This window comes from Squalius cephalus (assembly GCF_949319135.1).
Source record: "Squalius cephalus genome assembly, chromosome: 17".
Classification (NCBI taxonomy): domain Eukaryota; kingdom Metazoa; phylum Chordata; class Actinopteri; order Cypriniformes; family Leuciscidae; genus Squalius; species Squalius cephalus.
This window is the reverse complement of record NC_137138.1, coordinates 12,163,806-12,179,073: the sequence shown is the minus strand read 5'-3', so window position 1 is coordinate 12,179,073 and position 15,268 is coordinate 12,163,806. Positions and strand designations below refer to the sequence as shown.

Below are 15,268 nucleotides of genomic sequence, written 5' to 3'. Positions count from 1 at the left end.
GTCACCGAGGCCAGACACTGTGCCAGACGTCTTAAAGTGCTGCTGTTACGCATACACATGTACTTGTTCTAAGAGTATGTTGTAAAACACATGTCTGCATTTTGAACTTGAAGAAGGACGTTTACCTTCAGGATAAAACAAGCCTGCACAGGTCTAACCACAAGCATGCGCACACAGCTGACCCGATCAACCCCTGCAATATTTCTCTCATTAAATTAAAAAGCAGATTGTTTGTATGTCGACATATTTCCTATGAATCACAGAGAACATTTCAACTGAAAAACATGTGGTTTTTAATGATTGCTGCAGAATAAAACCTAACTTTTCAGAATCATGTCTTTCCATAATCCCGATCTGATTAAAAGTCAACAGAGTCAGATTTTCAGTTTGTTAATCATGTACTGACAACCTCTCCTGATAGCTGATCTTCATAAGACTGGAATGTCCAATTTGTTTGTTCGAGTAAGGAGCTACATCTCTTCATTGGGTTGTACTGTTATTAGGGGCCAAGCACCGAAAGGTGCATAGGCAACTATTGTATCTGCTAGCTTTCTTCTTCTTTTCTTCTCTTCCGATCTTGAGTCTATGGCAGTATGGTAAAAAGTTGTGAAATTTGGCACACAGATAGAGGACAGTCTGAACTTTAACCACAGCAATTTTGGAGTCTATAAGTCAACCCCTCAAGCGCCACCAACTGTCCAAAGTTTCACTTATGTTTGTACTAATAACTTTTGAACCATTCTTTTTTTCATCTTATTCCTTGGCTCAAGACAATTCAATCATCTTCAGACCATGCTGGCAAAAAGTTTTAAAAACCTTTTTTGATAAACCCAACCATTCTCGAATAATGTGCAAACGAATCCGACGAAGAGCACACCAAATTGGATGCGAGGCTTTATTTCTTGAGTCTTGCGTGTCCTCAGGCTACATGAAGCGTTTCGTACTCGAAAAGCTCCGCGATTAGCGATGATGCGCCTCTTGATTATTGCACGTGGAATTCACCTTCAAACTTACAAGGTGATATTTGTCAAAGCTGCAATGTACATAACAGAAAAATAGCAGCATTTCTTTACAAGCCCATTCGTTTGTTTACTGGTTTAAGTGAACAGTTTAAACTTAACTTGACAAACATAGAAATGCTGTGTCTGAAAAACCTTTTTTGTTGTGGTTCAGCACTAGTAAGTTACTTCAGTCGCCTATTAGCCTAATAGTGTTTTCTTGTTATACTTAATTTAGTCACGCATAAAATCCCGTCACAGTCACACAGAGATGCTTGTGCTTTGGTTTTAGTGGTCAAGTGCAAGAAAGAAAAACATCCTAATAATGTGAAGAAAAAAAAAAACCCTGTAAATATGACTTTCCAGAGTTTTAGGCATGCAGTAACACATGTTCAGGTAAAGTTCCTACATTGCATCATGTTCTATTTACATCTATTTTATAGGTTTCAAATATTCAGTGAACAAATAATATACAGTAAAAAGTCTGAAATGGACCTATTGTTTACTCAATGTATGTTAGTGCTTGCTTAAAAGGATATAAAATTGAATGTCATTGATTCTTTAAGCGCACAACAAATGTCAAGGGGGTTGGAACTCTACTGTATTTATTATTTCCATTACTTTTTATAGAACCACCAATTGCGTGTTCTGTGATGGATTGGCACAGGGTTATAGGAATGCATAATCTATCACAGGCATCGTCTAATGAGCGCTTTCTGGATTTTGATTGAACTGCTTCCAGTTTCCATACACATTAAAAACACATCATCTCAAATTTCAAAAGAATGCTTTGGAAACTGAAGCAAGCGGTCCTTTGTGCATGACGTATCTGGTTAAGAGAACAGATTCTGGGCCCAGCTGATGAACTAATGCACAGATTGAGAGTGCATAGAACATTTAAACATAAATGACTGCTGAAACAGACATTGAAAAACTTGTTTTTAAGCACACCAATATAAACCAAGACAAATTCATAGTTCCCACAGCTTTAAAGCGAGGAATTGGTATGACTCAAAGTGCAACATCTTAGTGAAGAATAGAAAAAACAGCATTCACTATATAAATTAAAATAAAATTAAGATTTTATTCATTTCCATGATTCCTGGAAATAATAATTGTTATTATATTGACATTGACATTTAATTATTAAAATATTTTCTAATTATCATTTTATTATTTTTAGAATTACTTAAAAGGTTTTTAATGACTGAGATCATTGTACTTAATAAATAATAATAATAATATATTTATATAAATATATACACAGAGAACTATAAGAATACAATTTGCCATTGTCTTTATTTAAAAAAAAAGCAAGTCAAGTTCATAGTATGCATTAGCACCTTTAACGAAAAACACAATACTCAATCAAACCTTCTCAACAATGTCCTGTTCTTACAACCAGACTAGACAGAGGTCTCTATAACTGAAGACCAGATAAACGGCAACGGCAGGCATTCTAATGAGACGTCCCGAACAGCCTCCATGAGGTTGCCAGATCAGAGTTTAAAGGCCTGGTATTAAGAAAGTGTGTAATGCTGTGTGGGTTGAGGAGGTCAGAAGGCTGGAGGAATGTTATCTAGAGCTGTGTGGATCTGTGCAAAGGCCTCCAGCAACCCTGAGGCCACTCGAGAGACTGAGCTTATTGAGTGGCAGCATCAGTAACGTCTTGTCTTTACCAGGCCGGGGCGGTGTTGGCAAGTCGTCGCATACGCCTGCGAAATAAAAAAAAAAGCAATAGTATTCAGGTGCAATACATATGAATTCATTATATATAAAAACAAATAAAGGTGTCTAGTAGGCAAGGTCTAATTTGTCACCTTGTGTTTCTGTCCTGGTCTCTGATTTTCTTCTCCATCTCTGCATCTGTCAGGGTCTCCAGCAGAGGGCACCACTGGTCGGCATCGCCTGTGTTCCGAATGGCAATCTCAACCGTTGGTAATGGGTTCTCACTAAAGGAAACGAGCCAGATGAGGTCAAAAGTGGACAGCATCACTTAAACATCATGGAAGACCAATGATGCATCATTGATGACCACTGAGGCACAAAGGTGATGACTGATATGTAGAAATACCTATTCAATTTTTGTTAAGAAAAACGGTTTATATAAATTATACGATTTACTTTTAACCGTCATACAGATATCAAAGCCAGGCTGTGGCAGCACATGCAGGGGTCAAACAGAACAGTCTGTTCTGGTATCACTAGGTTTATGCTACGTCATTTTTAGGAGGAAAACTGAATTAGGCATTATCGGAATGTCAATATACAGGGACAAGTCCTGCAAAGATATAAAAATTAAGAAAATATGAAAGTACTCAGCTTCCCAGGGTATGAAACGTGGGGGGTAAGAGGGAGAGAAGATCAAGAAATTTTGAAGCATATTGACCTGAAATCAGACCTATTGGAACAGACAGTGGGAGAAGCAAACAATTAGAAGGTTATAGCAAAGCAAAAACAAAAAGCAATGAAGTTAATCACAAAGAATGAAACAAACTCTGTAACATTTTAACTAAACCACAAAGCGAATAATGTGCCATTTTCACCTATGATCTACAGACAGCATGATCTCATGGTGAAAATGTAATGCTAACTGGTTACGCCCCCACAAACCCCAACCTCTTAAAGGCAAAAGTAAGGTTGCAAGCCATGCAAGAGAAAAGCAAATGAATTATGAATCATTATGGAAGCAAAAATCAATGTAGGCTGTACTGCAGGGAGAAAATGTTGTTACTTTATAACCAACGGAGGAAAGAAAAACACATAAAACTACTTCAGGGCATAATAAAGAGAAGTCACAATGCTTAAACGGTTGTCTGCTTGCTGTCGGACAAACGAGATTGTAAAGGCCCAGACCGCATTAAAGATGGTCTCAATTTCATGGCGTAAACAAGACATGCCGTGTGTTTGTGTGTATATATGACCACATTATGGAAATTCCACTTCATACGACCTTCTATAAATCATTGTTTAAAATGGAACCAGGCCCCTGACATCTCTACAGACACACAGGATATAGATACAGGTCAAACAATACAGTACAGCACAAACAAACACAGATAGCAATGTAAATATTACATGCAAGAACACCATACATGTGAGACATATGCTACCGTCCAAAGAATTTGGGTTTGTATGGGTTTTTTTGTACTTTTTTAAGTCTTCTCTTAAGTTCAATTCTGCATTTATTTAATCAAAAATACAGTAAAACAGCAATATTGTGAAAAAATAATAATAAAACAAAAATTATTTTATAATGTATTTTTTTCCCTGATGACAAAGCTGAATTTTCAGCATTATTACTTCCATCTTCAGTTTCACATGATCCTTCATAAATCATTCTAATATGCTGATTCATATTATTATAAATGAGGAAAACACTTGTGCTACTTAATATTTTTGTGGAAACATGATATATTCTTTCAGGATTCTTTGATGAACAGAAAATTTCGATTTCAATTTATTGCATACTTGATGAATATAATTAATTTCTTTAAAATATATATTACTTATTTAATAAGTTTATTTAAACATGTATTACTACTAATTAACTTATTATTACTTCTAAAAATGTTTTAATAAATACAATCCTCTGTACTCATCCATAACCATTTTTTTCACTATGAGTTTTATAGTTCGTTGCTTGACAGTGATTAGAATGCCATCCCAGACACATAACCCATACAAACATCTGTCTCACTGGTAAATAGGTTTTTGTGGCAAGTGCAAAGAAATTCAACCTACACGCAAATAAATTGGATCATTGTCAAGGCATGCATAGTTTCTTTTTTTTTATTCTTCTGCGAAAACTGTGAATAGGTTTTTAGTCTGTTTACAAAATACCTACTGATTATTGGGTAAATTCCAAGGCAATATTACAGGCTAGGGAAATAATTCATTCTCTGCCTTATGACAGTGAAGTGGCGGTATAAATACTAAAGAACAAATCATGTCTCAACAGTGAGCCGCAGAGGGAAAACCACAGCGAGTCTTCCTTTACACTCACTCGGTTTATAAATGAGTTTGGAGATCATGACAGCACATATAAATCATGGCAAGCAGCGATTTTGAAAACAAGAAACTGTCCTAAAATGACTCTACAGGGAATACAGTGTTTCTAGAGGGGATTGTGCATCAAGCCACTTCATTTATGGCCTACTGCATAAAAATGGACCATCATCATCCTGAAACTGAAAGCCCCAAGGCACATGAATTTTCTATCAATAGTTTTCACAAACTGTGAAGCACTGCTTGTCCATATGAGAAAGCAAAAGAATAAAAATTGAACTAGAACTCAAACTGATGTTTGAGGGGAGCCAGTATTGGAAGTGTATGCGTTGCCCACCTGAAGGCGTACGTCCGCTGGTGCCAGCTGAGCTGTCCGCGGATGCTGTAGGCGATGGTGGTGACGAACTCTCCTCCGAGGCCCAACTCAGAGCAGAGCTTCAAAGCAAACGTTTCTGGTGAGTTCTCCTTCTCTGACATGTCCCATTCGAACTGGTCCACCAGAGAGATGTTCCCCACATGAATGTTTAGCTGAAAGCACAATGCAGGTCAGCAATGGAATTAACTAGGGATGCACGATATATCAGCCACCATATCGTTATCGGCCGATGTATGTTCATTTTTAATATTATCGTTATCGGCCCAATAAGAAAACTTGGCCGATGTATTAAAGCCGATAAATAATGGATTATTTCCTTCAGCTGAGACACTTCAGGTGCGCACTGTTCGCCATGATGGTTTGAATTGCTTGAAATATGATTGGAATCACTTCAAAAAAGAAAATACAGTTAAGTGCAGTGCAAGTCTGTCATATAGGCTAAGGCTACATAAAATTATAATGAGAATATCATTATAATTGTGTGCTTAGGGCATGGATTTAATGGTGTGACTTTTGTTTTTGTAGGCTCTCAAAAATTATATAAAAATTTGGATTCAGATTTATCGGCCAACATATCGGTCATCGGCTTTTAAATATAAAGAATTATCGTATCGGCCACGATATTGGTGCATCCCTAGAATTAGCCACATGCATTATGATTGGCTTTCCGGTCTCAATGTCCCATTCACACAGCAACTTACCGTAACGCCTCGAATACTGTCTGTATGAATGTACAATGGGAGGCAAGCCTGTATTCTCTAAACAGTAACCACAGTTACCAAAGTAATATCAAAGATGGCGACGTCCAAAAAACGGAAAAGTCGTATCACTTTTAACAGCTAATTAAGTCTAATTTAGTCCAAAATTTTCAATTTGCTTTTGGGTATTACTGTAAAACACACCTTAATGATGACCCTCTGGTCTGTCTGCTCATCCAGAATGCTGTCGGTAGGGTAGGACTCGATCTGCTGTCTAATGGCTGAGGCGATGGCAGGGACGAAGGCGAGAGGATTCAGGTCCAGGTCATCACACAGGATCTCAGCAAACATCTCTGGAGTCATAAGTTTCTCTGGAGAAGCAAAAGCAGACACTTCTGCACTTAAATGTCTTTAGCATGAATGCATCTTACAATCAACAGCAAATGTACACTACCATTCAAAACTCTTAAGTCAGTGAGTTTGTTTTTTTGGAATAATAAAAAAAAAAAAAACTTTTATTCAGTAAGGATGCATTAATTTGAGCATTAAAGTGCCATAAAGACTGTAACAAAAGATTTCTATTTCAAACAAATGCTGTTCTTTTGAACGTTCTAAGCATCAAAGAATCCTGAAAGAATTGATCAGTTTCCACAAAAATATGAAGCAGCACATTGTTTTCAACATATTATTATTAAAAGTAATAAATGTTTCTTGAGCACCAACTCAGCATATTAGAATGATCTCTGGAGGACCAGGAGACACTGCAAATGAAAATATACTAAAATAAATAGAAAAGTTACTTTAAATCGTAAGAATGTCACAGCATCTAAAACACACACAGACAGATTGTGTCTGACCTTAATTTCTTAATAAAGTGAGATTAATAATGAGAATGAGAGTTTTGCACCTTACTGTAATGACTATTTGGGGGGAAATTATGCATAACTGTCATGAAAACAATGTGCATAAAATGTGAGCTTTCTGAAAAACTTCAAGTAAACAACAGATTTTCTAATTTTGCCGCCTTACCGTTCATGTTCCAGGTGAAGGCATCTCTGAGCTTCTGCCCATCGATCTCCATGTCCAAGCGGATAGGCACCAGGACCTCAGCCTGGGATGCATTTTCGTGGATGACTGCTGGGTCGTGGTCATCGAAACTATGCATTGAAAGAAAGCAGAGACCCATAAACACACTCTAAAATTAATTAGAACCATGTGCGCAGCATGTGCTCTTCAACTCCACACCAGGGCTCTGATTCTGAACAACTGCCCACATTTTTCCTTCATGTCCTGCCCTTTTCTGACACAACAAATGCCTGAAAGTTTAACAACCTACATATGTGATTATGTGAGGGATTTAAAATGCTTGTCTTGTAAGTAATGACAGCAGAATGAAGTTGTTTTGGAGCATTGCTTTAAACCAACAGCTGTCTGGTGGCATTCTAGTCTGAACTGTCTCATTTAAAGGCAATCATTGACATTTACCACAGTCCTCAGAAGGGTACGTTGAAAAATTGCAAGGGCCATTACATTCAGCTAAATATCCCAAAATGACTTCCTCTTGGAATAAGATGATGTAGGTCAATTGAGGACCTAAAAACACAAATGCATCGGGCTAATTTCGGTTTGTCTTCAAAACTGGGACTTTCTGAGCGTTTGAACCTTTATCAGGTTATCTTTTCATGTAGGAAATGAGGAAGAAGGAAAGGAAAATTAGCCTATCAAGGGTATTTGCTTTTCATAACAATCAGAAAAGATTCTGTCAGCGATAAACAACATAAAGAACTTCTTTGCAATAACAAGCCAGTGTTTTGGACAATTGCTTCATCTGCTGACCCAAAACAACTAAGTCATAGGAAGTATATAGCGGAAATGTGGTTTGGTTCATTCATAAACATCCTTTGGTTCGATATTGTCCTGATAACATCATGCATTAATCAACAGTTGCTTAAATAATTATCCAGAGTTTTACATTTCTTAATTACATTTAGATTGAGCAACATGCCGATGATTGTTGACAAGTCGAACCCAAGAAATGTTTAAAGACCTGTGAAATGGCTTGATGAGCACATTTTCTTTCCTGTGTTGACATTTTTCCTACTGAAATATTTAAAAAGGAGGCAGACAGCATCAAATTGGCTTTGTTTCCCCATGCTGCCTGCGATTTTATTCACGCTGCTAGGCAGCCTGGACACCATGGACCAGATTTTCCCCTCAAAAAGGGAACCAATCACAGAACGGGGAGGGAGCAGCAAGACGACGACGATGTCTATGCGACACACCGAAGCAGTTTGTTTATATCTATGGATCCAACATGGCATCAGACGCAAAGTTACCTTTCGATGCAGCCTTAGATAGTGTTCTAAGTAGTTTAGAACGCAAGTTTATTTAGTCTTCTTCCTCGTCGAATTTCTGTCACTCTACATACGTCATCTGGTATAATTGAAACGACTGGCTATGAGCTACGAACAGGCACATTTGATAGACATTCGTAGCGCCCAATAAACGGTTCTGGGCATTCGTAAACCACGCCTCAAATACGAGAAAATGAACATGTGGCTCCCAGACCACGTCTCAATGAGACGAGGTCTGACGTTAGCCAGGCCAGTCAACATTTAGAAGTACGCAAGCCAATTACCAATCAAAAGTTTGTGGTCAGTAAGACTTTTTAATCTTGAAAAAAATCCCGCAAAAATGCATCACGGTTTCCACACAAATATGAAGCTGCACAACTGTTTTCAACATTGATAAGAAATGTTTCTTGCGCAACGAAATCAGCATTTAAGAATGATTTATGAAGTGTCATGTGACAATGAAGACTGAAGTAATGGCAAAAAAATTCAGCTTTGACATCACAGGAAAAATTAAATTTTAAATTATAATCAAATAGAAAACAGTAGTAGTAATAAGTAGTATTACTATTTATAATTAAATTATTGTTATACTAACTTTTAAGTAGTAATAATAATTTGCAATATTACTGTTTTTACTGTATCTTTATTAAATAATTGCAGCCTTGGTGAACATAAGGGAATTTTTTTTAAAACATCTTACCGACCCCAAAACTTTTGAACAAGTTCAAGTTCACTTTATTTGTATAGCACCTTTACAACACATTAAACACAAATAAGAGCAGCAAAGCTAAGCGAAACCTTAAAACCGTAAACACTTACACGACCGTTCATAAGTTTGGGGTTAGCAAATATATAATTTATCTTACTGACCCCAAACTTATGAATGTTAGTGAATGTTTTTTTGTTTTTTTAAAGCTAACAGAAGTGGACGAAAAGCCATAAACAGAGTGTGTACTTGTCAAACTCTCATTACTCATATTACCATAATGGAAATGTCCTTTTCTTGTCACGTCCCATTCGGTTTCTGTTGATAGTGGTGGAACAAGGCACTGCGTCCAGGTGATGGGAGCTGTTGGGTAGGGTGGGCACCCATTGACTGCTCCTCTTTGCCTTCTGCTCCCTAAATTTCAGATACAAAGTTACAACAACATAAACTCCAACAGAAAATTCTCTTTTTGGGGACATACATAGTAAATATTAAATTATATATATTATATATAAAACACATAAAAAATAATTATAAATAATTTATATAGAATACAGAATATAAAAATCTGCTATAAAATACTTTTTTTAAAAATCTATTCACAAAACTGACTGGAAGTGTCCATATGTGTATTAATAAAAACAACCCCAGTTGATTTGGTGCTGTATTTATTATATTTTTATCACTTCTTGTTCTCCATTTAGACCTGTACATCACATAACCGAGGACCACCAGACTCCTCACCTGAGATACGCCGGCGGCTCTGTGCTGATGGACACTGCCTTGTACTTCTCATCATTCCCCTCGAAGATCTCCTCACATTCAGACGCCTTCAGCAGGGTCACACTGGTGGCTAAAGTTGTGTAACCATGATTTAAAACAAAAAGAACACTGCACAAACTGCTGTCTAGAAGCAGGACTAAGGGACTATGAGGTAGGTGCTCCTTACAGGTGCTTTCTGGACCTAAGACTTTGAAAAGATCATTCAAAGGGAAAGGAATCACTTACCGTGTGATGATGCTACGATCTTCTTCCGCTCCTCCACGGATGCAAGGCGTCTCCATAGTGACGGGTACCGCTTATACAGAGAGCCTCTGAACATTCGCAGGTAGTTGCCAACCTAAAAAGCAAAGAAAACGTAAATACTAGGCTAAATGTGTTTAAAGGAAGACACTACACTGTTTTTTCATTCACTGGTCAATTTTGAGATTTTGGGCTATTTTGCTCCCATAACATGACTTTGATTCAGACTAGTGTCTGATACATATATCATTCAGCTGGTTTATCTAACATTTTACTCCTAAAGATATAGTGAATTTTTTTTCTGGCAGTCGACAGTATTTTCTCGTTTTATAGAGTAATAAAATGAGACATCCAAAATCCCCTCTGAAATGTAAATTTTGAACCTGGCTTCATCCAATGTTCAGATTTCTGTTCTGGAAATGTAAGAAAATGAATGCACATTAATGCAATTAATGCATATTTAATTCGATAATGCCTCATTTGCATATTTAAACAACATTTCAGAAAACTTGTAATACAAAAAGAAAAATTGTCTTAAGATTTATCAACTTAGTAAGTTTGGTGATATCTAGTTTTTACACTTTCCACATGTGGGGTCTTGTCTTAAAGGGTTAGTTCCCCCAAAGATGAAAATTCTGTCATTAATTACTCACCCTCATGTTGTTCCAAACCTGTAAGACTTTCGTTCATCTTCAGAACACAATTTTTTCTAAGCTTTCTATCCTTCCATAGATAGCTACGCAACTGACTCTTTGACGCTTCAAAAAGTTCATAAAGAGATCTTAAATGAATCCATATGAATTGAGCGATTCAGTCCAAAATTTCTGAAGAGACTCGATCATTAGGCTATATGGTGAACAGATTGAATTTAGGCTTTTATTCACATATAAACATTGATCAGTGAACATCAACAGAAGCTCAACCGAACCTGCTTGGCACGCAAGAACAAACCTCTTACGGAGGCTCAAACGTGCTGCGCAACATGAGAATGAACCTCATTAGTTCTTGCACGTCAAACGAACACGCTTGAGCTTCCGTTTACCACAACTGATGTGTGAGTTGATGAATGTTTATGTTAATAAAAGCCTAAATTCTATCTTTTCATCATATAAAGCACTTGTGTCTCTTCAGAACATTTTGGACTAAACCTCTTTATTCACATGGATCAGATTAACAATCTCTTTATGAACTCAAAGTGGTAGTTGCGTAGCCGTCTATGGAGGGACAGAAATCTCTCAGATTCCATCAAAAAGATCTTCATTTGTGTTTCGAAGATGAACAAAGGTCTTAAGGGTTTGGAACAACATGAGGGTGAGTAGCCTAATTAATGAAAGAATTTTCATCTTTGGAGGAACTATCCCTTTAAAAGAAATGCATTGCTGTATTCGCAAACACATACTACTCTTACTATCTCTGCCATAGAAAGATGTGCTAAAAATAGTAAGAGTAGTGTACTAGTATGCGTTTCCGTGTGCATGGTGTGTCAGAGTATAATGTTTAAGACAGTTGAAAGAGTTTTAAAATCATTCACACTCATGTTATTCCAAACTCTAGGTCACCATTCACTTTCATTGTGAGAACAGAAGCAATGAAAGTAGATGGAGACTGAGGCTGTCAGTTCCTAACATTGTTCTTAACATCTCCTTTTGTGTTTCAATGGGGGAAAGCATAAAGGTTTGGAACAACAGGGTAAATAATCACAGAATTACTTTCTGTGTGAACTCACTTTAATATGTTTAACATATTATTGAAAAGAAAAACCGCTATATTTATAACGTTATCTGCCAACTTGTCTGGCCCAAATATAAATATCGCACTTCAAATCTGACTTTTATAGATCGGAAAGGCAAGTGCTTCACTTTATAGTGGAACAGGGATGATTGCAAGCTCTATTGATCATTTAATCATTCATTCATAACGTCGATATGCAGATATCAGCATCTTTAACTGGCAACAACCAACAAAGACAAGTCAAAGATGTTTTAGTGTTAATACGATGGCTACATTAATGCATATCAGGTGTAAAAATACGCATAAATCTCTGTGAGACAGAAAACGTACCTCTGAACCTATCATGTAAAAATCCTCATCTTCCTCGAGTTGAAATTTTATTGGTTTTTGTCCAAATGTTTTACTCAACGCCATCTTTGCGAACACAATGAGCGACAACGCGCATGCGTATAAAGGAAGCAGCGAGGTGGGAAGAGCTCATGCTCTGGGGCGCAACGCTGCAGCCGTGCAGTAATGCCTGCTGTTGGAGGACACCTCACTGGATATGTTACAATACTAGGAACCCCTAAAACAGTCTACTTTTCTACGGAATATTGCAGTAGGATATTTATTATAAATGATTAAAAACTGAAACTAAACAAAACTAGAAATTATGCCAAGTTGGCAATAAACTGAAATTAGTTTAAAGGGGACATATTATGCAAAATTCACTTTTACATTTAAACATAAATGTTTGTTGGCACTGTGTGTACACACAACCACCCTATAATAGTAAAATCCATCCACTGTTCTTTTTTTCTTTCATAAGCTGTCTCAGAACAACCCATTTGAATATTCTAGCATTTGTGATGCCCACAACTGCTGAAGGACTCTGCCCTATTAGCATAGACCCCGCCCTGAGTGAGCTGTACACAGTCCACCATGTTTATCTCCTCAACAGAACATTTAACAGTTAGACTGGGTAAACCCAGCCTGACCTGCCGGCGATTTGATTTGATTTCGCCCTGCATCTCAGGCTGGACACCTGTACATTCTTCTATCCTGCTTCCGTTACAAATTTGCTGGGACCAGTCACTGGCTTATCCACCTGGCGCGCTATTGGCGGGTTTAATCCAATCCAATTCCGTTTAACCTCTCCACAATGCTCAATGGCTTCTTTAGTTTAGCAAACAAATCGCTTGAGTGCGTTCATGTTTTTTTTTTTTTTTTTTGCACAACCTGCAAAAATTGCTCGATGCCATTGCTGCTTCTGCAAACCGCTGATCAATGCTACAAACCAACACATCTGTTGACACATTTTTTTAAAAAAATTTTTTATTGTAAATTTCAGTACAAGTACATAAACAAACAGAGGTTGTTGAAAGTGATAACAGAATAAGTACAAGTACTTGCAAAAAAATACATTTCATGAATAAAATGACAATACATAAGAGGTTACGGGGATTTCAATAGCTTAAACATACATTGTAGACGTGTATTTATAGCCAAAGGGCTTGTTGAATGTTCAAGAGAGAGCAAGTATTGGCTAAAGTCCTTTAGAAAGATACAAAAAAGAGGTTTTCTATTGATAAACTTACATTTGTGGATAAAAAGCTTTGCTAGGAAAAGAAGCAGATTAATAACAAATTCTCTATTAGAAATATCACTTTGGACTTTGGGGACCCCACAATATATATTTTTTTTAAAGTTAAAGTAAAATCTTCGGAAATGTTTTTATTCACATAGTTCGAAAAATCAAGCCAGAAGATCCTTGAATATAAGCACTCCCAAAAAATATGATCAATAGTTTCTGGGTAACACAGACAAAAAGAGCATTCCTCTTTGATACTAGTATGAAATTTAGACAGACGATAGTTACAAGGGTAACATTTATGAACAATCTTGAGGGAGACCTCAACAACTTTGTTGGTAAGCAAGAACTCTTTTTTTAGAGACCAAAATCTTTTCCAATCGATATTTTCGAACTTATTATTCCAAAAACTGATGCAAGGGGGAACAGAAGCACAAGGTTTGAGAAGGATTGATCTGATTCACTACTGACAAGGAGACAGTTATCTATATAGAGGTTAGAGGAGTCTAAAGAGGGAGGAGAACAAGAAGGGCCTTTAGGACTGGACTGAAGTAGCATTCTAACACCAGAGGGGATAGCATCAAAAATGACTGCATATTCTTTTGGGGGGACCGGAAAAGAAAATGCATCCATAAAGTCTCTATAAGACAAGAAATTACAATTTTCATCAAGAAGCTGTGACACTAAAAGGATATTTTTATCAAACCAAGAATGGTAGAATAATGTTTTATTCTTATGTAATATCCTTATTGTTCCAAATAAAGTAAGTGTGTGGTGAAAAATTTTGATTGTACATAAGAGACCAACAGGATAACATCTGTTTGTGAAAGTTTGCCAACTTCAAATGGAGCTTGGAGATATTATAATTGCAATGTATAAGGAATTCAAGCCCACCCACAGGCTTTAACAGGAAGTTAGGGATACAGTTCCAGATAGAAGTGGGGCTGTTGACACATTTCCTGCCTGAAGTTTTCGCTGCAAAGTACGTCACCTGGATCAATGGTCTGATTGGTTGAAGGACTATCCAATTGCGTACAGAGTCATTTGAACTATGCCCATTGATCACGCCTCTTGTGCAGTAGAAAATACATAGCAGACTCCCCAGACTAATGTTCAATCTTAAAAGACTGACACATGCGATTTCTTTACTTGCTGTTTACGTTCACAGACATAACCGACTGAGTTTACGTGAGTATTTGTGTTTTGACACAAACTTGAGTGTATTTGAAAGTTGAAGCGCAATAAGATGTGAAAAAGAACTTAGTTTAATACTCACTGGACGGTGCGTAACTGCGCGTGCTTCGGGTGTGTGCGCTCAGAAAACCATATATCACAAGTTTATACAGATATGGCTTTAAAATGCATGCAGATAAAAAACTATAATGATGAGGAAGAACTGCAATGTCACATGAGCGTGACCGCAAATGATAATCAAAACCAAACAGATGTTTTAGTTTTTGGCAGAGTATCTGAGGCAGTAGCTATAAAGGCTCCGCCATCTTCTGGAAAGTGCTTATTTGCATTTAAAGTAGTGGTGGGCATAGATTAATTTTTTTAATCTAGATTAATCTCACTGTAATCTTGGAATTAATCTAGATTAATCTAGATTAAAATGGCTCATTTGAATTCTGCCGAAGGCATTCATAATATGTGTGATACCCAAATAATGACTAAAGGGCACGTGTTTCTTAAATACAAAGTGACATTTAAAAGAACTTGTGAAGAAATGCCAGAGATTTTTTTTTTATTATTAAAACTAACATAATAAAGTATGATTTATTTATTTACTTTGATGAGCATATAA

At 36.9% G+C, this 15,268-nt stretch overlaps 1 protein-coding gene across 2 annotated transcripts; it reads right to left on the bottom strand.

The window, feature by feature from the left end:
- Window positions 1–2,279: 2,279 nt before the first annotated feature.
- smarcb1b (SWI/SNF related BAF chromatin remodeling complex subunit B1b) lies at window positions 2,280–12,339 on the bottom strand. Of its 2 annotated transcripts, XM_079898679.1 has the most exons (10): window positions 12,225–12,339; window positions 10,149–10,260; window positions 9,885–9,993; window positions 9,417–9,554; window positions 7,110–7,237; window positions 6,285–6,451; window positions 5,344–5,534; window positions 3,388–3,399; window positions 2,819–2,950; window positions 2,280–2,713 (listed from the first exon to the last, which is right to left on the bottom strand). In XM_079898679.1, the coding sequence occupies exons 1-10, from the start codon at window positions 12,306–12,308 to the stop codon at window positions 2,674–2,676; spliced, it is 1,113 nt and encodes a 370-aa protein (XP_079754805.1). In that variant the 5' UTR covers window positions 12,309–12,339; the 3' UTR covers window positions 2,280–2,673. The 2 variants fall into 2 exon arrangements, with proteins under 2 accessions (XP_079754805.1, XP_079754806.1); XM_079898680.1 differs by lacking the exon at window positions 3,388–3,399.
- Between the last annotated feature and the right edge of the window lie 2,929 nt (window positions 12,340–15,268).